Source organism: Haliotis asinina, chromosome 9, assembly GCF_037392515.1.
Source record: "Haliotis asinina isolate JCU_RB_2024 chromosome 9, JCU_Hal_asi_v2, whole genome shotgun sequence".
Lineage (NCBI taxonomy): Eukaryota > Metazoa > Mollusca > Gastropoda > Lepetellida > Haliotidae > Haliotis > Haliotis asinina.
The window spans coordinates 38,948,209-38,973,032 of record NC_090288.1 but is presented as its reverse complement, the minus strand read 5'-3'; the positions used below and the strand labels follow the sequence as shown (position 1 = coordinate 38,973,032).

At 38.7% G+C, this 24,824-nt stretch overlaps 1 protein-coding gene across 4 annotated transcripts in view; it reads right to left on the bottom strand.

Moving 5' to 3' along the window:
- The window catches only part of LOC137297027 (IQ motif and SEC7 domain-containing protein 1-like), a 175,105-nt gene that overhangs the window by 9,709 nt on the left and 140,572 nt on the right, over positions 1-24,824 (bottom strand). For all 4 annotated transcript variants that reach the window (XM_067828974.1, XM_067828973.1, XM_067828975.1 and 1 more), the window contains exons 4-8: positions 23,674-23,755; positions 23,174-23,206; positions 21,066-21,240; positions 2,263-2,402; positions 267-392 (exon numbers count right to left, since the gene is read on the bottom strand). In XM_067828974.1, the coding sequence (XP_067685075.1) occupies positions 267-392; positions 2,263-2,402; positions 21,066-21,240; positions 23,174-23,206; positions 23,674-23,755 (556 nt within the window). The remainder of the gene's footprint in view (positions 1-266; positions 393-2,262; positions 2,403-21,065; positions 21,241-23,173; positions 23,207-23,673; positions 23,756-24,824) is intronic.

Here is a 24,824-nt window from a genome sequence, read left to right as displayed (position 1 = left end):
ATGCAACATATGTCATATTTGGGATTTCACTTTCTTAGTAAAGTACAAATTCTAGTACTTTTTTCGGTTGAGTCCCATCCGGGATTCGAACCCGCACCCTCAGAGTCAGGCACCTAATCGCCAGCACACAAAGTCAGCCGCCTAGCCCGCTCATGTCAGGTAAAACACTTTGAAACAAGACCCAGGTAAAACACTGTTTCATCCTGTTTCCATTTGCCCTCATTCAAACACTGGATACTTTAGAGATTGTCTGCCTTTACACTTACAAGGATCATGTCGTTAAACAGAAACACTTCTCTCTGATGGAGACCAATTTTTTCTTTCTTGTTTGGGTCGTGGACCTCATAGAGTCGACAGTAGCACACCAGACGTCGCCAGGGCAGGGTAAGAGCCTGCAAGAACAAAGGAAAAGATGAAATCTTCAGTTCATCTACACAAACAAAACAATCTTTTCACAAGAAAAATTCGCAATAGGGAGGATAATTTCCATCCAAATTCACCAGCACCACAATATACACACAAAAGGTAAAATACCTCAAGTGATTTTTTACAATGAACTATTTTTGGGGATAACAAAAAAATGTTTAAGCATTTTTTCAGGTCTCCTGCTGGTATTTTTCCATTAAGCTTTGTAATGGAGCATTTAACAACTTATCAGCAAGTATACTCCCTTTAAATTTCAAGAATATCTCTTTTTAATGTTTTTTTCTTCAAATTTTCAAATGCCACATAAGATTTAAGTGTAGTCTGGCTTGATGACAGTTTAATGTTCTTTGTGCATTAGGACCAGCAGCAGCTTTGTGGTGGCAGACGCAGTCCCTGATGGACAAAAGACAGCAAGGGAGACAACTCAGGCACACTGATAGGCTTACACTATGTACACTGTGTGGGGTGGGGTCAGAACTCTAATGACATCTGAAGATTTGATTTACAGTTGCTGTTACATTCTCAGAAGTCAACAAGAATATTTTCTTCACAACTACTTTCACAGTTACGATACCACCTTGGACGTTTCTAATGAAGAAAAATAACTAATGTAATACATTAAGACTGCCTTATAAACACAACAACAGTGCCATTCAAAAGAGTCCAATTTTAACAAACAGGTTTTATTTTGTGAAATATTCACACTGCGAAATATGATGCTCTTTTTGCATATACACACATGGCTGGGATATCATTCCAAACACTGTACAATTTTTTCAGCAGCTGAACAATGACATTGTTGAGCAAGTCACATTTATTTTGGCCATGTTCCAGTTATCAGCTGCAGACAACAGCAAGCCAATAGCGGCAGCAACAACAGCCAGCTTGTCATCACAGCAGGGTTTGGGGTTAGGGGTCTCTTGTGGGACAACAATGAACAACACCCAGATCCTGTGATGGTCATATAGTCAGTGTGCTACCCTGGATTGCGCAAACAGTAGTCCTGTGGTAATATGTCTTCTGTGACATGCTGTTTTCATTGTGATGCACATATGGTTTAGATTCATCAAATCAGGTCAAACTGTTGGTTTTTTGAGTGTTCCAAGCTTATTTGAACATGAGCATGCAGTGGAGGCATGTAGTTTATTGCAGATGCTCAGCTGTGGGGGTGGGAACAACACAAAGAAAGTGGTCTACTTTCTCACAAGTTTCTCACGAGGAGGGTGACTGACAGACACAGCAACTAATCAGTTTCAGCTGAGTGGAGTCACCTCGTTTAACTAATCAAAAAATGCAAATATTACCAAGAAGACTGTTTATTCTAATCAACTGTTAAATTATGCATGCTTTCATTCTGATTACATAATATGAACCTAACTATCTTGATAAATAGTTTTTTTAAAGCATCATTTTTTACTTTGTTTTTTTAAAAAGAATATCAAGCTCTCTATAGGTGAAGCATTACTTGAGTTTAAAAATCCAGAATAAGGTTGTAATAGAGGGAAGGGGATCTCTTTGAAACTCAAATATCATATTAACTATATCTTAAAACAAATGTATCCAATATCTAAGAGCGCCTTTATGTGGCAAGTCTAGTGTCTGGGCTTCTTTTAATTATATTTTATTATGACCGCTGAGATGATTATATTTTGGGGTTGTATTTTTTTAATGAAAATGTTCATTTCAGAAACTAAATTCCATGATCTATAGACTGGACAGGTATTTTTAATATTTATGTGCAATATTCCTTTTTGGGTTTACATATTTTGTCTGACTTACAAAATGAAAAAACAAAACAAATAAGAAACACAAAAAAACACCACTAGACTTTCATACCGGTTTCTTTCCAACTATTGTCTGTTCCACCTTGGCGACTTGTGACACGTGATCCACACCAGAGCGAAACTCTTGTTCTCTGACTCGAGCATAGATACCAGCCAGCAGATCCCGGTCCACGTCCCCACCATCATCAATACCTGCAATCAGCATCAGTCAGTCATCAGCTACCATTGTTACTTAGTGTCAATGACAAGGTGTGTTAAAATATATTTAGAGGATACTAAACATTCTTCTGTGTAATATCATTTTTATTAAACAAGTTAATGATTTCAATTACTTGATACTAAATCTTTCACAAGTTTAATAAATATGGTATTTCACAAAAGAGAGTTTAGTATTCTGTTTATTACTCTCAAACATAAATTGATAGAAACTGCCTGGTATAGAGTGTGATGTCTTTCAGCTTTCTGTGAGTCAAGCAAGGCCTAATACTATTGTGACAGAGGCATTAGCTTTGTGACATCATAGCTGTAAACTCTTATGATGTCACACGTCCTGCGATATTACGCTAATGTAATGTAGCCAATATAATATTACACTACAGTATCTTCCATGGGCAAATATTAAGATTTCATATCCTCGGAACAGAAGTACTGCTCCAGCAAATCGCTTACAATAATCATTCAATGGGTGAGTGATTTTTTATGTATATTGTATATTCCAGCAATATTGCAGTGGGGGACATCCGAAACAGGCTTCACCCATTGTTCCCATGTCTTCTGTGTAAAAGTGAACAATTTATTCACACAGCAAACAAGTGGTGTTTGGTGGTGGGAGTTACAGTATGTATATCGATGCATATGATTATATGTAACATCACTGACTAACCCAAAACAACATTAAATTAACCAAGCTCCCATTTCACAAAGAGATCATAACCCCAAGGTGATCAAACCTCTCATGCTTCATCAGATCACAGCAGAAGTGTAGATTGTTTTAAGGGAGACAGCTGAGCAAAATGCTGAGCATATGGCTCACAATTCACTCTGAAATGCTGAGTTGTTTGATGTAAAATTACATGTACCATGAATTCCAACAATAACAGCACATAATATACCAATTAAAACAAATAATCCTACAAAACTGTGTAATATATTAAGACCTTTAGAATAGTATAGGAGAACCATACAACTGTATATGAGACACGCCTTACATTATAAGCAGTAGTTTATTTCTGGTATGACTACCTGCTGTAGACTTGGATAAATATCTGTAACCATATTGAAACCATATTTGAAATTCCCTGAAGCTGGATCAAAACATCCTTGAATGATATACACAGAAAATACGAAAACATGGCGTCCATATTTACATAGTCCCAGTACAGTCGACCCTACACCATTTCCACCCTCTTAAATCTCCATATAAACCACTTGTACTGGCTTACATGTTCAAGTTTATTGCTAACAGTCATAGGACTTTGATGATGATGATCTTATAAACCACACCACAACCATCAGATGTTGTCAATCTTAATGAAATCATTACCATTAAAGCTGACATAACACATGTATCCCCAAACCAAAGTGACTTGAAAACTGCACGATGTACTGAATGTGCAGCAGTATACACCTTGTGGTTGATATGTATACTCGTAAAGGTCAAGTCAACACATGGGGGTTGGGGATGAAAGTGAGACATTTGTAGTTGTCAGGTACACCCTATCCCTGCACATCGTCTGTCCCCAAGACTGCCATTCAGGCCTATTTGAACTTCAGGTATTGCTGGGTCTCCTCAATCAGTCTTACTATGTAATTATTTATAATTTTAAAAGTCATTGATTATCATTATTACACACACCTTAACTATTTAGAACCAAAAGATGAAAATCTAACTGTACTACAATGTCCTCCAATGTCACTGAACATCACTTACCTATGTAGTCTCCAAAACTAATTGAGTGAGTGAGTGAGTGAGTGAGTGAGTGAGTGAGTGAGTGAGAGTGAGTGAGTGAGTTTGGTTTTACAATGCTTTTATTTAGTATTCAGCAATATCACGGCTTCACACATTGTACCCATGTGAGGAATCAAATCTGAGTCAACATTTTGAGCTAGCACCTCTACCACTAGGCTACCTCACTGCCCCTCAGTCTCAAGACCAGACAGAATAACCTACATAGAAGACCTACGTAAGTCCAGAATGATTTGACAAGTCTACATTGCCTCAGCTCAGAAAGAACAGATTCTTCTGGGCTACACTTCAATTTGTTTTGCACATAGATATATTCTGTAATAGCTTCATATAACATTGTTAGACTACCACATCTGGCAAACACCTTAGCAACACTCATATCACTTAAAAAAAATTGAAAACTGTTTAGCTAAAACAACTTGTATTTTTTTCCAGTCAGAATTAACACAAACCATCTGTGTCTACCTGTTTAACCCCAGAACAGGAGTCATCCCTTTTTCCCCCCCCCTTAAGGCTTATGTTCTAATGTGCTGTACAAGATGAGGGTCCCAGGGGCCGATCGTGACCCACAGCTGTTACTGTGGTAGGTACAAGTCTCCACTGAGTACCAAGAAAGGTTATTTGGTCAACCAAACAAACACCAGGGGGTGAAATAGCCAAATGTGATAATGATATTCTTACAAAGAAAATAGCATGGGCTTTTCTGGGGATGTTGAGAAAATCAAGAGGGACATATGTAACCACTTGAGTCATAGAAAAAAAGAAGGATTGAACGGTAAAAAAGCACATGGGTTGTAGTCAACAGGAAGTTAGTGATACACTGGGATTGTTTTTATTGTGGTTCCTGTTTCCTCAGTTCACCTGTAACTCTGTAGGAAAAGACAGGAGAAGTGTGCGGAAGGTAAATAGGATTCTTAGCAAAACAAAAAGATGCTGAATACAGTTAAGCTTCCAGCAACGTCCACTATAAAAGATTGATATCACAGTTGAGAAGGGATGGTGTTTGCAACACTGTGAGCGAGTGATATAATTCACAAAATGAAGAAAGAAAAAGACGTTGGCTTCACACACTGTACACATGGGGAATCAACCCAGACCTTTGGCAGGACAAGCAAACACTTTAACCATGGGGCTACCAGCCTCTACACTTCAATACTGTCAGATGACTTGGAGGTTTACAAATCACTATGTGAATATCAAACCAAGTATTCGTATGATATCTACAAACAATACAATACATTACCATGTGTGTGAACTGGCATCTACATTTCAGACATCATTCAGAAAAAAAACCCCTCACATTCTTTTGGATACTAAACATGGTTTATGGTAGTCTTCAACTGCCCTTGCACATCTCCACTGTTACCTATCTGAAAACAGCTGTTTTTTTAAGACAGAGAGGAAAAACATGTTATAACAGTGTTTCACATGCATGGAACGCCAGCAGGTATCCCGGCATGTTACGCTCTGTGATGAGTTTGTAACTGGTGTGGAAAGACTATCCGCGCCCACTCAGCAATATTTCACCTGAGCTACAGGTGGGGGCGTGATGAGGAGTGATTGGTTGGTAGCTATACATGATGTATTGTCAGACACAGAAAACATCTGTACTCTTATTGTTTTCCGACAACAATCACTTTCACCTGGATATTCCACTGTGGTGAGTGAGTCGGTAGTTTAGTTGCAATCAGGATTGTTCCATTTAAATACCAACTTGGACAAGGCCGAAAAATTTCAACCATTCCTGAAGTGAACAACAGTTCTGAGAGAATGTGAACATGCTGTAATATAGTCTGTCGCCCAGCTCCTACAACGTAAATTAAATACAAGTCCAACACATGTCTGGAATGATTTATTAAGGCTGAATACTTAGGCTGGAAATTAGAAATTATTCTGGGCTCTGAGGATACTTTTGAAAACGTATATTTTAAAAAAGACAACTTGTCAGCCTAGATTTTATGCTGCTTTTATCAGAGGACAACAGGCACCCTATACATATCATACAGTAGAGTTTTAAGACAGGATGTAACATTACAAATACCTTGAGGATTGGCTCCCAGATACTAGGTTCACACATTGTACCCTAGAATAACACTCAGTGACTGAACATATCATTTCAACTCTAACAAATAAACCCACTTATATTGAAAATGAGCCCAATGGAGACCACAGACTCAGAACCTGAGGAAATCTAGACTTGCTACATTTAAGGCATTAGCACTGCAGACAGGGCTAGGCAATAGGGAAAATAATTCGGTTCAGGGACTGTGACACCGACTAAAGGTACTCATGAGAAATAAATGAATCCATGTCTTTCGCATGATGTTTCAGCCACCAGGTCACAGCACTGTTACAAATGTCTTCCGACGCCATGTTTAAGATATAAATATTGTGATTAGGACATAGATATCTCATTACTCAAATATTTCTTAATAAAGATTGAGCATTTCCAAGAAATATTGACACCATGCAAAAAAATCACTGCCTCAGTGGAGAAAATCACCTAAAAATATGACATCAAAGAGTTTCTTTGATTGAGAATAAAAAGCTGCTTGGCTCCGGGGAAGAAATACTAATGTATCGGTGAAGTGTCTGCCCAGTTACTACTGTATCTGGTTGTGAAGTTGCCACACCGGTCATATTGATCTCAAATATTTTGACTCAAGACCAAACCAGTCATTGTTTCTCTAAAGGAAATACACAGACTCTGAGCACAAATCAAGCTCCGAGTTCATTCATCACAATACAAACCATTTTGCATTCCCACAGCGACTGTGATGCCTTAGATTCACAACTAGGATCAATATCTCCTCCATTCCAACCCACCATTTAATAATTATTCATTCCAGAAATATGTACAATGAGAAATTGATATCCATTTATTCAGGTGAACAACATGCATTTTGCAACATTACATCTCCACCCGTTCAGAAAGAATCCAAGGTTGATATTTGTTGCGCATTTCTCTCCTCCTCAAATATCAAGGACCTGCAGATACATAACATCATCCCACACAAGGAGCGGAGAAAGAGGCAAGATGGCCACGGTGGCAGACGAGGTCCTTCTCCAGGTGCTGTTATGATTAGGCCTGGAGCAAACATAATCCCCCTTCTCTGGTTCACCTCACACCAGGTGAGACAATCAGGAAGCTGTGCGTGGGTTAAGTCCCCCAACACATGTGAATGTGGGGGATGGGATGGACAGATGTAACATATCAATGCAGTCAAGGTCGTGTGCAATGAATGGGAGCACTGAACTGCTTCATGTGGGAGTGAGTGTTGTGATGCAGTGAGTTGTTGTATGCCAGTTTAAGTTGTAGTCCAGCTGGGGATACAATATTGGCTTAAGGTATCAATGCTTTAACCATCATGGCAAATCATCATCCCTGAATTCAGACAAGGGACGATAACCGGGACCATAACAGGGGACCACAATGGTGAGTCTGTGTGTGTTTAGTTTTACGTTGCTTCTAGCAATATCACAGTAGGGTACACCAAAAATGGGCTACACATTGTAACAATGTGGGGAATGAAACTCGGATCTTCAGCGTGACAAGCAAACACTATAACCACCAGGCTACCCCTCCACAACGCCAAATGGTGAACAAGAGACCTTAAGAAAGGACACAAGCACCATCCAGTTTGTACAGAAACAAGGGGCATACAGAGAAGAATTTACACTATAATGGACATCATTGCACCACAGACATACTGCCTAAGGCTAGAAAGCCGACGTTGATGAAACTTTTCTGAACTTAATCAGCTTAATGATTCCTTACTGGTGGATGGTGGTAATTTCGATTCATGAATACTGCTGGGTCCCCATCACCCCCCAACCCAATCACTCATGTGATCTACCTTGATTTGTTTTCAGACGTACCATCTACCTTCCATTACCATCACAAAAGCAGAAGTCAGATTTACAGCAACCAACAAACTGAAAAGCACAGGTATAAACCAACGAAAACCAATCAGCAATGTCATTTGATGAAAAGCAAATAAACTCTTCATTCTTCTTCCAATCCATTAGACAAAGGATGATGACAGACGAAGACAGAAATCAGCAAACGACCAAACTAATCCATCTTCCATTTCCAGATCAGACATGTGGCAACAACTTGCAAAACATCACACAAAAATAAACACCCCATTACCCACACTGTCCCCAGATGGTCAGCAAATACCCATCTACGCTTATCTTGGTACAGAAACTGATCATCCACTGTTTACCATAGGACCTAAACAAATCATAAATCTTGTGATGAGCTTCGGGATCTACTAAGACGCCTACACTGTTCCACATCACAGGATGTGTACATGCAGGCTTATCCTTATACATCACAACAGACAAAATCCACCACTTCATCTCAGGCCACCATTTGGGCTGGGGGCTCCTTCTTTTGGTATTAATTACTAGGATCAGAGGAGGAACCTTCAAGACCCGTCTGCATTTGCAATAAAACAATGTTCGTTCAAAGGATATGGATGTACATATACCTACATTTATGCTTTTTTGTATTTCAGGTTTTCTTTGAAGGATGCAGACAGCAAACACGTATATCAATATCTTGGCTTGACGGATGATAAAGGAGAGGATCGGTATTGCAGAGAGATGTCTCATCTCGTAAAGAGAACTGCAATAATACATTCATATTCTTTCAGACTCTTTGTGTCCTGTTTGTGTCTGGCAAATCAACACAATATTTGCGAAATGGATTATATGTTGGGAGGTAAAAATATCAAGGATTACTATAAACCACGTTTGCAGCCGTCACACACAGACTTGCATTTACATTTTTCAACACTGATCTCAAGAAAAAGTTACTTGATCTTTTTCTTTTTCTCTTGTTTTTGAGTGATGCTCAGGAAGCATATGGTATATGCACCAACAACACATGACAATAATGCGTTCAGACAATGCCCACACACATGTTACTTCCAACATTAAACTGTCACGTTTTACAAATTAAACCAGCTGTCTTCTTTCTTTGGGGACACAGGTAGGTAGGATATAAGATCTAGCCTATTTGTCCTGCCAATCCTTGGAGGAGCTTGTTTTTGTAGAATCTCACGTTGTGTTTCAGAGGGAGTATGCAGCTGCCGAAATCTGCATCGCCACCCTGCTGCTTCGCCAAGCTTTATCATTCACTTCACCACAGTTTGTTATTAGCTGTTTCCTACATACTGAAACAATATTTACCCCACTATCATACACCTTTGATGCCATTAGCTAGTGTCAAGTAAGGCTTTCCCGGTCCGGGGCGAGCGGGTACACTTAATGGAGAATAGTTTGTCAATAACGCCCTCCCAACTTTGATGTGGTAGATATGTTACGTTATTTGTTCAATCAATACTGGCATTCTCTGACAGCTATTATTGGAGTCATGTGGGCCGCCAACTCCCACCACCTTCTTGGTTATCTAGAGCAGAAGGATCACAAACACTTGGTCTTTGCTATTTTCTGTTGAAGAATTTTTCATTTCTTTTAAACATCAAATAAGTGAAACAGCACTGTGAAGTCTTTCATCATGGTGAAAATAACTCGGGAAATGTGAACACGAGGGGACTGCTTAGTCGGATTTTGAATTCCTCACCTGAGAAATGTTAATCTCATTTCCAGCACAGTGTTACTTTTGAACCTCTGACACACACAAAAATTCCATAAAATGTTAATTCTGTTGTTTGTTTTTTTAAAAATGCTCTTGAAAAAATGCAAATGAATTCTACTTCAACGAAACTTCATTAAATGACCCTTTAACTGTGAAAAATTCAATGTGAGGCACGAAATGATTCAATCAATTGTCCCACTTCAACTCATAATGACCCTTTAATGATCAATCAATTTGTCACTACCAACACACATGGTATCCACAGGTATGGATTCACACTGGCGAGTGCATCAATCACGATCTGGCCCATTCCAGTCAGAAACACCCTTCTCTGTCCCCATCCATATACCAGATGCAATAACCCATCACCTTTGAGTAACACCCTGCTGTACACTTACACATGGCAACCAATCAGGGACAGAATGCCGGCTATCTCTGTGTCCATCGCAAGTCAATATCCATGTTTATTTGTGTTGACCATCCTACTGGTGCCTGCAGCCACTTGCTGTCCAGCTGTGCATCCAGGTGAAGGAGAGATACCTTCCACCAGCTGCAGCAATCCAGGTGCTGAACGTTACCATGTTCCCTCCAATAACAACATCTAGTATCTACGTTTGCTATTGAGTGTGTGAGTAAGTGAGTGAGTTTAGTTTTATGGCACTTTTAGCAATATTCCAGCAATATCACGACAGGGGACTTCACAAACGGGCTTCCCACGTTGTACCCATGTGGGGAATTGAAACCTGTGTCTTTGCGTGAAGAGTCAATGCTTTAACCACCTGAGTTTATTAATGCACTGTGTTATTATGACTTCCAGAATCCTGCACCCATTTCACAAAGTGATCTTGGCACTATGGTGAGAGTAATAACAACACCTACATGTATATTGAATAATGCATCGCATTACCATGTTTGGTCTAATAAATTACCTGTTTGTAAGTTAAATACTGTATTGTACTATTATGAGTGTATTTAGTGGAGCCTGGCACCCCGTTCCACAAAACAATTTTATCACTAAGGACAAGATAACACTATGAGTTTTGCAACAATCATAGCTCTATGATAGATGTTTGGAACTTCACACTTCGAAAGCACATGGAAAAATGTGATTTACAAGAATAAGTTTGTTTTGAGGAAATGAATCCAGCACTTCATTTAAAAAAAAACTTTAAAAAAAACACTTAAACGCTAATATAAGACCATCACAACTTCCTGCCCTTAGCTGATTTATGTCTATACATAGCACAGGACTCTGGGTGCTGTTGTCCAAAGCAATCTTTGTGCTAAGGTGACTGTATATCTGTCTTACCCTAAAACAGACTTAACACAGACAAATGGGTTTTTGCTCTGGTCCTTGTATTTTGCTGAAAGTTAGAAACGTTTCATTATGTAAGTAGTCTTTTTTCTCAGTTTTTATTTACATATTGTTATATAGCCAACCTCCAGATCATCTGCTTAAAGGCGCTTCGTTTTCCCCTCAATCACTGGATGTCAGTGTCTAATGGCACAATGAATTATCAATCTCAACTCCTTGGGGATCATAAAACTCTTGCAGTCACCAGGCACACCGAGTCAATATCGATGTTTTCCTATCCTTATGAGGTACCCTTTCCAGCAGTGTCCAACAAAGGATAACTGACATGTTTTATTCAATCATGCATCTGTTATTCTGATTCGGTTTTAAACTTCACATCCATTGCAGGAAATACGGTTCTGCCCCATGAGTTTAATGTTCCTTTTCAACATTTTTTCAGGGCAGTCAATAATTCATTGGTCTTGTTCCACAAGAAAACCTATTAAAATAGCTGAAAATTGTCCAGAGATTAATCTATGAGATCAATTGTTCTTCATAGGGATCGGTTTTGAACCTGACATATCAATGAAATCAAAGTCGTTCAGACTTAATGGATGTTTTTCCTTCTGAGAGAGAGAAGCACAAGGATGAATGAAGCCATGACGGTTACAGTGCATTGAGAACTATCAGATACAGTATAGGTAACAATGCAATGAGAACTATCAGGTATATACTGTACTGCTTCAACAAGGGGAGATGGGTATACATCTGCTGAACTATTCAACTGGGGTTCAGGCAAGGCAGCCTTTGCATGAGCTGCAAGGAACATGATCAGTAGCCAAGGAGGACAACTCGAACAAGCCACGGAACAGTTGTATAGGTAACGGTAGAAAAGGACTGCGCAAAAACATCCTCCAGAACACATCCTCACACCACCTTACACCAAACCAACATTCAGATATCATAAATCAGGACAGGAGCCAGACTAGGAATCCTATCTATAAACTCCCTAGGGTTCTGAGCATGTTTTTAAGGCAACATGAGCTCAGTCAACACATCTGCTGCAGCCTTGTCGGCCATGATGCTGTTGTCTTATTGGTGCCAGTAATATCTTGGAGCAGCATTAAATGTTCCTACACATTACCCTGTCTGAAGAACGCTCTAGGGATATGAACATCCAGTACAGCTCTATTCCTAACCATGTTTTCTTTAGAACCCTCCAAGTAATCTAAGTGCTATTACTCATGCTGGGGTTCTCAATATAAGATACAGGTAAGCACATCTGATACTGAAGGTGACTTTCCTTGCAAGGCCAGCCTGTATGCACTTAGATCTTGGGTTCATCTGTTTTGAGTTTGAAAAAGTGGGCAAAGGCACAACAATTTTGGATTGTTTTATGTGTAGCTGAAAACAATAGAGATTGGTTTGTTATAAAAGATAAGAAACAGCCATGGCACTGTCAAGATTAGTTCTGAAAGATAATTAAATGGTTGGACATACAAACAGAATGCAGGATGGAAAGCAATTGTTTTATGACAGAAATAATTCTAAACTGGATCCGCTGCCAAGGTGTTTGTTTCTCAATAACTGCCAACTCCAGGCTCACATGAAGTGAGTGACTGAGTGACATTTTACACTATTTTAACATTATTCCAACAATTTGGAAAACCCCAGAAATGGGCTTCACACTTAGTACCCATGTGGGGAATAGAACCCAGGTCTTCGGTGTTATGTCTTCAGAAAGATGGCTTTGATCCTGGGATACAAATATCATTTCTAGTTGTTCTGGATGGTGTCTGAAGCCAAGCTATGTACCAGTCCACTTATTTTCCATCAGCCTGGCTAATCAGTACCTGTCTAAAGTGATACAATGATGAGAAGACCATGGTGGCTCCAGGCTTCCTTCCACAGACAACAGACCACATGAGATCAGGACTGAATCAGTGCTAGCATAAACTGACCCCAGAATCAGAACCACCATCGCTATGTTAGGGGGGTCAGTGAAATGTCACGAAAGGTTGTCCATGTTTCATACCTACATCCAAGTAGATAAATACAACAGACATGCCTCAGACTAATCTCGTCCATCTTCCTCAGCTGGTGGATGTAAACTGGATTAAAGGATAAATGTCAGCCGAGTACCCACAGCTGAGATGGACACATCTTGACATCTTGTGGCACATCTTGAGGGAACTAAATGGATCTGTCTGACAGGTTTAGTTCTTCGCTAAATGCATGACATCGCAAGTTTGTGTTGCATACAGCATAATGTCGATCCATGGATTGCATCGTAGAGGCTAGGTAACTTACCACCCGCCTTAATAAAGCTCAAAGGTAGTGGGGTAGAATAGTGGTCAAGCGTTCGCTCTTCTCACCAAAGACACAGGTTTGATGCCCCACATGGGTACAATGTGAAAAGCCCATCTCTGGTGTACGCTGCAGTAATACTGCTGGAATATTGTTAAAAGCGGCAGCAAAACCTCACTCACACATTCACTCATGAAGCTCAAATATTTCCCAGAGCGGCTGTGTACAACACATAATTTTGACTAGAATGACCTGCATAGGATCCAGTGTGACATGTAATCCATGATCTTCTTACACATCTGCCATTTTCCATTTATTCATAACACACATGATGATTCTCCATATCACATGCCAGCCTGGGCGATAAACTGTTATTCCCATCTCATAAATCATACCACAATGAGACTATTCATGTTCAACACAATTCTTGAAGGATTCTACCATTTCATATTATGAAAATGTCTTGTTACCGAGAACTTTGTTAGAATTTACCCACAGGGAAAATTTCACTATTTATACCACACCAAGAAAATGGACAACCAAAGGTGAGCAATACCTTGTCTGTCAGTCCCAACCTAATTGTAAAAAGCTTCTTGAGGAGGTTTTAATGACCATCCTGGACTGACATCTCCTTGGCATCAGTTTTCTTAGAATAACTATCTACTGACCTAACTGTTAGACGCATTACAGCCCCCGTGAGGAATTCAACATACTCCAAGCTTCAAAGAAGTGCTGCTTCCACAAAATCAATAGGCTGAATGTTCCTGTCCAAGATTAAATGGGATTGTAGATTGGAACTTAAAGTCCTTTCATGCAACCCTGCTAACTCCTTTAATGACAACCATTTCACTAACCTGGAAGGGTGAATGATGTCTGGCTGGATCAGACCAGATTTGAGTGAGTAAAGTTCTGTAGTTTGAAAAGTATTTCAATATTATCACAGCATCTTTTGGAGATGCGAAATCCAAAGGGACTCAGCTTGCAAATGCTTTCTGCTTTGTGAATGAACTAGCAGATGTATAGTGCTGATTCTGATAGACTAAGCACTATACACATATCTAGGATCCAAACCTTCATACAACCGATCCTGTCATGAGAAAGGGATGAAACTCAGTGGAGTGAATAGCAAATGATTAAACTTTCCTGACATAACTACCCGAAGTTCATCCTTAATATTTTAGACACTCGCATGATCGTACACAAATTATACACCTGTGAACCAACTGATATTTATAGGAAAGTAAACATACTTCAGCAGACTAGTCATTAGAACTGATAGGATCTATAACAGACTCAGCTCTGCTTTCTACACAGTTGAATAAGAATCCTGCCACAGGAATATCTACGTAATTCTTGTTTTTACAGAAAATCTTTCCTTTTTCACTCACTGATGACAATGAATGAGCAGGAAAATCATTTAGCGTTATTTCAAGAAATGATTCCACTACCACTGAGCAGGGCCTAACAACTAGCTACAAGCTATACTGAAGTCAGCATTAAAGTCAAGTGTGAAGTGTTCAATCAGATGAAGTTGATGATCACTTAGAGTTAAACTGGTGTTGTGATGCATTCCCTCAAGCTACGTTTAACGGTTCCTGAGTGGGTGACACAATGAATGCTTTGAATGTCTTCAGCCATTATCTATTTCTGATCAGTTCTTGCTGGTGAAATCAGATAAGGAAAGATGTCTAGTTTACGACTTAGTTCATATGTTCAATCATAAAAGACAGGGTTTTGTAGCTAATATTTTCTTCATGTTTGGGAGAAAATTATGGGAAGCATAGCCACTGCCATGTTCAACACTGTGAGTCTATATGTTCTATATTTGAACCATGTCTGAAGCGACTGTGTATGGACAATGAAACCCTTGATTTTCTTGACAAAAGGTATTAGTTTTGAAAATCAAATCTCACAACCAGTAAAATATATATTTCCACGACTATTAAGCAATGAATAAGTCTTGGTGATAATACTTCTCAACTGTTGAGAAGAGATGATAGAGCACAACCATTAAGATGAATGAATTTGGCAAAATCACTGAGAGATATGGAGAAGAAATCCACTGTTAGAGGCAAGCTGGAATTACAGATAACAGGAACAGTATTGGCCATAGACATACTCATCTATCTCCCAAATGAGATGATAAAATCTGAGGTAGAACAGAACTGAAGTGATTTACATCCTACCATGGGGACATCTTATGCAAGCAAATTACTTATCTACTCAACCTTGCCAATACACATGTACAGATCAGGCTGAGGAAATAACCTGTCCAAGATAAAACATATAAATATTTCATAAGGTGTTTCATCAGGAGCTTTTCCATTTGCACTTTGGACAAATTGTGTTCTTCATGATAATTCATGACGTCCTGAAGTGTTAACCAGCATTCATGTTGGCAATTTGGACGAAGATTTACTATTTTTGTTGTAAGAGGTTGAACTAAGTCAGCAAGCTCTACATGCATATATTCATGCTTGCCAAATGTCCCCAAAATAGTTGTGTGTCTGTCAGTACGGGAGGGCCAGACCATCACAGATCACAGAGGAACACATGGAGGAAGACAAGCAATTACCACAGGCACTGATGTGGAAACACCCTCACAGCCATCGCCACCGCCATCGCCACCACCAATAAGCATCAGTCTTGGGTCGATCAGACTAACTGACACAGGACAAGACCAGCGGGACCCAGATACAGTCTAACACAGACTTGCAGGCATTGTGACCAGACAAATCAACACCGATCAGACTATCAGGAATCGCCAAGGACTCCATGTCCTTGGACTTTCCAACCAAACATTCTATATGTGTTAATCAACACTGCCATTAAGCAATGTGGGTGATATAAAATACTTTGTGAATATTATAAGTGACCTTGATGTACTTTTAACCACTCTTTGGCACAGTGCTGAGGGATGAGCTGATTGCTTAGCAATGATATGCAATTATTGATTACTCTCATTCCTCAGTTGAGTTCCTCACAGATAGCCATTAATTTAGATACTTTAAAGTCTGTTCTGTCAAATGAAATCCATAATGTTACCATTCAAACGGAAGCAATTTTTCTGCTCTTTTTAACAAATACCCATGTGGCATGATTAAACAAATATAAAAACACACTAACTCAGACAGTAAATTTCACATAAAACAAATTGCTGATGTATGAAAAGCTTGTTCTAATCCATCATGCAATTCTAACAACACAACAAAAGCATATGAAAGGTTGAAGCGAGTACAAAATTTCAAATTTCAAACATGTCCTCCGTATTTCACTGATGCATCTGGTCAAAGTGAAACACTTTGTACATGTTCAGTTGGTGAAAGATAGCCTTGCTCCAAATCTGTACTGAATGCAAAGACAATGGAAGAAAAGTAATTTGATCCCAAAAAGAGCCAAGTCTGGATGAGCTGGCAGTACAGAAAGTCTGTCTCAAGCCACATTATTTTCCCTACTGCTGAGGCCTTCCCTGCAACCTGAAGCCCTAAATAAAGGAAGTCTTTACTCTCTCCGCTTCAGGATCTCACATCTCACTGATGTTCCTTTTCAGTATATAAGGGTGTATTTGTGACAATCAAAATTACATCTATTCAAATACTAAAGCAGTAAGAACACCCGTCCTTTTTGTTTGTATTGACAGAATCTAGAAATAATCATTCAAAACAATAATCAGGTCATACCATTCACAATGGCTAACATCCACACAGCAGATGTCAGGAAGATGAACACATGTCCAACTATATTCAGCATCACGTAGTCAACAAAGCTAATGGTGTCTTTACATGGACATCGTCAGCATTAAGATCATGTGAACACGTACTAGTCACAGGTCAACTGATCCTGACCCCACTTCATTACCATCTACTAAATCTCCTGTCAACTTCCTTGCTTGACATACATGCTATTTTCACAAAACTGTTCTCTACAACTTGGCCCGACTTACTGAATCTCATCACAAATTGTGAGTGAGTCAGTGAGTTTTACGCCGCTTTTAGCAATATTCCAGCAATATTGCTGCAGGGGACACCAGAAATGGGCTTCACTGTACCCATCCAGGAAATCAAACCCTGTCTTCTTCATAACAAGCGAATGCTTACCCACTATTCTACGCCATCACACCTAGCAAATTATCAAATTTCTAAGACCAGAATTTCTGAACATCCACAAACCTATCACTCAGTAAAGACTTAAAGCAAGGCTACTAATGTGCAAGATGGAAGTATATTTGCAGCTATACAACCAACGACATGTGTGTTAGGAAAAACATGATGCCAGTCCTGATAGAATTACACTTCATTAGGCACAAGGTCTGGCAAATCATTTACGCCTTCTTCCCTAAAAAATTCAAACCCTTGAAAAAATACAAGGCATTTCCCTGCTGTCTCCAGTCTGTTGTTATCCGGAAGCTAGCAGTCGCCTGCGCCAAGTCCACCCTCTTTAAATACACATATCCCTGTCTACAGTACCTATCGTTAAACAAACCACACTTCAATCACCTAAAACAGCAATCTCAAATATGCAAATGAATAATATTCATGAGACAAGGAAGTGATTTAGAGGGAAATGATTGACAGGAGCTGTTGTGTATGCATATAATTAACAACAAAATAAAAAGAGGAATGCAAACTGTTATCGTCAATAGGTTATAGAGTAGAGTCAATAACAATATAATTATTCTTTTTTACTTCTAAAATGTGTGTCACTGATGGTCTTAATTTCTACAAGAACATTTTGTTAAAATGTAGACGGGTTAACAAGCTGATAAGGCAAAAAAACCTATTGATTGTAAAAAGTCTAAACTGGATGATGGTGAAAGAGACATATTAAAAAAAATGATTTCAGATTTTATTGTTTTTCAAAATGTTATCTCCATGGGAGTTTGAAGAAAGTGTCTGGCTAGTTGTGAAGTTAAACTGTTCTACAAACATGTTTTTGTTGTAGAAGAATTAACTTAGCAGACAGAGGAATCAGAAATATTGTATCTAAAATCATTTCAATATGTTATAATGTTTTCTATTAACTTGTTGAAAATGTTGATTTTTAATGCTGACAGATTTTTAAACTAACTAAGCTAAAGATCTTGTCTATATAGCACTGGATGAAACTGAGGTATTAAAACAATCATTTAATTTAAAAAAACCCCTAATTATCAGTCTGACACAAAATGTTATTTAATGTAACAAGTAATCTTCTAACCACCTGAACACATAATCTAATGAAATGGCCTGGTCTTATTTTGTCTCTTTCCCAATTGCACTGTGTGAGTTAGTTTTGATCAATGCATTCTTCTCATAAAAAAGTACAAGGAGTATCTCCTGTGTAAACAGCAGCAAGCATTTATAAACACTGTAATGTTATCTCAACATAAACAGCATAGTTGAGGGCCATACTTACAAGATTATAAGCCCTGACCATGGATATATATAAGGGCAAGATTAAAGGTGCACAATGCCCTACTATTATTAGACCATTCTTCATACTGGTTCCCAAAACAAAATATCTTTAGCCCATCAAAAAGATATTTATGCTGTAACAGAATGCCATGATAATCCTACAAGCCCTGAACCTGTATTCAGTTCAACTGATAATACTGGAAAGATGAGCCAGATGCCTTTATCAGACCAGGAGACAGGGAAGGGAGGATTACATAAGAGATTCCTTCAGTTTGACATCCACTTGATGCACTGGTCAACTACACTAACACTTTCGTTAAACCCTTATTAAATCACAGACACTCTGCAAGTCAGCCAGAGAGCCTTATCTCAGGAACTGATTTGAAAAGAGCCAATTGGCTCCCCATTTCAGTAAATCTTTTCACTTGGCTGGCAAAACTGGATAAGAATTCACTGGAATTTTAACAAAATCATTGAGAGAATAAATATCATCCATGAAAGATAGCCCACACTAATTTCATCTTCTTTACGCAAAGTGCAAGCACACTTAACATAGAGGTAAGAAAAGTCTGTCTGCTCAAGACTGTTAATATGAAACTGTATGAAACTTTCAGGAAACGGGCAGACAGTGGAACCAGCCTGTTCATAGCACATCATGATGACAACAATATAAATGGTGACCCCTGGAAGGTCACAGAAACAGGACCTGGGACTGATAACACAGACCCACCCACCCAGCAGGAGGAGAGATTTCCTGAGAAGGAAACATCTGCTGTCTTAAGCATATTCAAACATGTTGCTTGTATGTACACAACCCAGTTTGTAATTAACCATGAGAGTCAAGAAGTCCTTATCATCGCCCTAATGTAAAACAGTAAAATTTTAAGAGTCCATTGATTAAAGTAATTAGAACCCATGTCAACCTCCATACAAAACAGCCTCAAACAAGTATCCCCTGCTTATTCTACTTATTTAACCTGTGGATAACCCTGTGATTTTGCTAAGAGTGAGACTCCATTTTTGTAAATTAACTGATATTTAAGTTATTTCAACAGTAACTGAACTGTTGACATGATTTCAGTATCAAATATCCATCTTTTTCAAGATTTCCATGCTCCTATCAGAGCTGTTCTCAACAGGTTCACGTGAGACTGCAATTTAAACACTATCAGTTATCAAAAGCTATGTAAACTATATACTCTGATAGGCACTTTTGACACGTCTAATCCTAATTCTCAACTGAAGGGCATTCATTGCCAGCATTTCATAAACAAACCGTGGGCTGGAAGGTTATATCACTACGCCTACTCTGACGTAAATAAATCGTAAAATGGAATTAAATATTTGGGTGTTCTTGTCTATGTTATTCTATCATGGAGAGATGATGGCATGCTATGTTATGCGTCATCAGGCATCAACGGAGGAGTAATTATGCCCCTTCTCACCCACTCACATGAAGTGACAGGCTGCACTCTACATCGTGCAGCTTCACAGCATACACACACAGTATCTGTGGCATCACCCATGCACATGGTCAGAGGATGGTAGTCCTCATGTTGCTGCATAAAATGTCCCATGCTGGGATTCAAACCGTGGATCTTCTCATTCGAAGTCGGATGCCTTGTCCACATCACCAAAGAGGTTAATCCTGTCAGCAAGCTCACTTGGTAAGTATGTCATCTGCGGGATGACTCTACTCCCTGCTACATCTAGGTAATGACTGCATGTGCCTATATCATACAGCTCAAGGCATCTACAGACAGCTGGGAGTGGCTAGTTTGTGGCCAGTGACACCCTTGATACTACATTGTACAGCTCAAGGCAACACATCAGCACACCCACACAGAGAGTGAGTGAGCTGAGTTTTATGCCACCTTTAGTAATATTCCAGCAATATAAGCATGGGGTAACACCAGAGATGGTCCTCACACATTGTGCCCATGTGGGGAATCGAACCTGGGTCTTCAGCATGATGAGCAAATGCCTTAACCACTAGGCTACCCACTGCCTCGCTCACACAGAGTGAGTTCAGTTTTACACCACACTCAGCAACATTACAGCTATATGGAGGCGGTCTGTAAATAATCGAGTGTGGACCAGACACTCCAGTGATCAACACATGAACATCGACCTGTGCAACTGGGAACCGATAACATGTGTCAACCAAGTCAGCGTTCCTGACCATCTGATCCCATTAGTCACCTCCTACCACACAGTCATATGCAGGTAGGGGTGTCTGTAAGTAGTGTCACCACTTTTCAATCATGTTGATAGTGAAGCTACATACCTCTGAGGTTCTTTATGAAGTCTTCCAGTTTCATCTTGCGGTCATGTTTAATGTTGGAATTGTGGAGGTCAGTGTTGAGCATGATGATGGCGAAGGCCAGGAGGAAGATAGTGTCCGTGTTCTTGAAGTTCTTGATTTGGTCAGGGTTACACACACAGTATCGGTCAGCAAATGCCTGCAAGACAACAATGCACAGTTCAAACCTGCTGGTTGGATAGACTTGAAATTGAACAGTTACCTTCAAAATGCTCGGGGTGGTTAGGAGCAAAATGAATAAAGACTACACTGGGAAATCTTATTTAACCTGAAAACATTTTTGTTCTGTTATCGTTGACAAATTAGCAGTGTTAACTTCAAACTTTTAGGGGAATGATATTTTCAGCTACCTTCAAAAAGTTCAGAGTAGTTTGGGACAAATCCATGGAAGGACAATGGCAAATCATATTTACCGGTAAATTAAAAACATTTTGTTCTGTTATCATAAACACACTTGTGCTAACATCAAGCTTTCAGGAGGATAATAGTTTCATTTTCCATGTACCGCTAACATTCTGATTTTCATTCCTTAATACATGCCTCTCCTTTTTGTCAAACAAACATTATCTGGATGAAGATTTCAATCAACATGCTGTCTGCTAAAACGATTACATCGCAACTACTGAACCATCTTTACACAAAACATTGTCCGCCTGCCTAGACTCAGAAATACATAGACATACTAAAATACCATATAAAATATACTTTTGGCCTTGTTGGACACAAGGTTCAATGTCGTTCATTTTCAACTTTGTATTTCAGAGACATGTAAGATACAAGATCAATATTTTTTGTAGTTTTATTGGCACAGCTATATATTACTGTGGCCCAAAGTTCAGGAATTCGTCTAGCTGTTCTGGTCACAAGTCCTAGAATTCAGACTATTTCAAAACACGTCTGGGTTCCTAACAAATTATCAACAGCAAGTTTTTCCCCTGCAAAAAGCATTCCATTAGGTTTCTCGATATAATTACCCATCTCAAACCAAAGATAACCCAGCCCAAAACCTATTTCTCATTTCTTAAACACGCCACCCAAAGATCTGAGTATTCCTACAAGAGACATTCCCAGGATTTAGGCTTCTTATTTTTGTTGTTCTGAGATAATAAAAACAACAGCTGGGTCAGCCTATCTGGCCACAGTAGTTCAAAGGTGCCTTCATTTCATACAAAAAATGGTGGCCCTTACTCCCTGACAAAGAAATGCTTTTTGCAGGTCTTGAAAAAAGAAACATTCTCTTTTGCATGTTTGCTATCTCTACAACAGGGAGTGAAACAAAGCACCTGTTCAGGACAGAGATTTCATAGACCACCAAGGAGCATTTCTGAGACATATTTCCTTTCTAAAATAACACTGTGAAGTTTTGCATTGTAAACTAGGAAGTATTGCCTAAATAATAAAAAAAAAAATTACGATTTTTTTCAAGATCTTAAATAAACAAACAAATGGGGAAGTACTGTGTAAGTAACGTAAACCTATCATAAAGATTTTTTTCTCAAGCCTTTAAAAATCTTGTTTTTATATTTTCAGATACTTTATTTTTTTAGCTGTCTAAAAACCATGGAACAAGGGAACATTTCAAATTAATTAATTAAATAACATGTATACACACAACCAAGGTAACTGAGATTATGTATCCTGATTATGTATCCAGATAACTATGTATCATGATTATACATATCATGGTTAAATAACTGTCACATTGTGAGCAATGTTCTAGCAATACAGCTGACACTAGAAGTAGGCTTCACAAATTGTACCCAAGAGGGGAATTGAATGCATGTATGTTAATTCTCTATATCATGATAAATCAACTATAACATTCTGTGTCAAAAACAATTTCACTAAGCTAATAAGAAGTTCATTATAAAGATGTGCAAGGAAGAAAGCTTGACTTCTGTGCTAATGCACCGGAAATGATCACGCATAAATAATTAAGATTTTTTTATCGACATGTTGAATAAGTTATGACGATGACCATTTCATCTGCTTTTGGTAATTTCCATGAAGCATAAAAAATGGACTGGATAGTGGTGCCATGGGGATGAGGACTTCTATAAACGTGTCATTACCTCCATCAATCTTTCAATCTTCTGAGCTTCACCCTGGGAACAAACAGGTTTAATCAGAAGATCAACACCTTGTAATGCAACGTGTCATGGCAATGTCGTCAGTCAATTTCATTTTTTCAACAGCTTTTTGTGCAACATGCAAGTTCCTTATTCAAAGGAGTGACTGAGTATGGGTTATGCTGCTTTCAGCAATATTCCACCAAAATCATGGTGAGTACACCAGAAGTGGGCTTTGACTACCCATGTGGTGAATAGAACCCGGATCTTCAGTGTGATGAGCAAGAACTGTAACCACTAGGCTACCCTGATAACCTCAGGTTAATTTGATATTTATATTGATACAACATTAGCCAATAGATCAGAGAAAAGATGAATGCCATTTATCAGAAATCTATAACAAATCATTACTGCTCATCAACAAAAAAGGGTATTCTACAATCAACTACCATAAAATGTAAGACAGACGTTAATGCAGAAAAACATTACAAATCTCAACTGACCGGCATTCTGAAGTAGGATTGGTATTTTCGTAGCGCGACATCCACCTGCAGTCCAGATAGGTCAATTTCTTCTGTGAAGTAGCTGAAACAAGAATAATGGACATCAATATTTGGACAGCACCAGAAAAGGATGAAACATGATAGAGTTACCATATTAAGGGACAAGGCTATAGATCTGCACGGACAATGGTCCTCCTTGGCTGAAAATACTGGTCAATACATCAACGCCCTCCTTGCCAAGTCTCATACTTTAAAAGTCTCATACTTTAAGTCTGACACGGCGTCTTTCACAATCATGTTCATTGTCAATTCATTTCTTCAATGCTGGCGATGAAGAGCGGCAAAGTTTTGTGTATTTGAATTGAATTTTTATTCAACACCAGAGTAATTCTCACTCTAAATAATGACATTGTAATAACAAACGCAGCCCTATGGGAAGAATCACATTCTTCCACGCAGAGAAGAACCCAATTACCATTCTGCTTGGTGCTACCAAAATCCCATTTATTACATCTGACTAAACAATTTGTAAAGGATTCAATGAGAATCTAATCACCAACAATAACAGATGGATATCAAATTGAGGATTCAATCACTGCAACATACATAAAATGACAAAATTTGAATTACACAAGGTTCCAAGACTTGTAAATATGATCAACAGATGAAAGAGATTGTTGAAAATGTTATCAAAATGCTTAAAAACACTTTGATAAAACTTGACAACATTCAAACAGATCCCAAAACTACAATTTCCCCTTAAAATTTCTTTCATAATGAAAACCTTTCGGAAAGTTGTTCTGAGTAAAACTTGCATGGTCGTGGGCAATGTTTGAAGTTAATTACCTATAAGTTTCAATTATTCTTTCACAAGGATAACTCCTTTATGGTTCTCACAAGCAGAATACCAGCAATAAATAAAACCATTAAAACGGAGAATAAGAATATGCATAACATGTTTTGAAATGCTTGTCTTTGAAGTCTGGCCTCTCTTTGAAGTTGACCTTCACCCCTCCAACTATCATGGAACGCATTTCATTTATGGCACAGTTCACCTTTGGCGACATTTTTGGCAAAAGGAAACAGCATAATAACTAAATTGTCGTTACAAGTAACTAATTATACCAATGTACAAATTATCAATTTAGAAA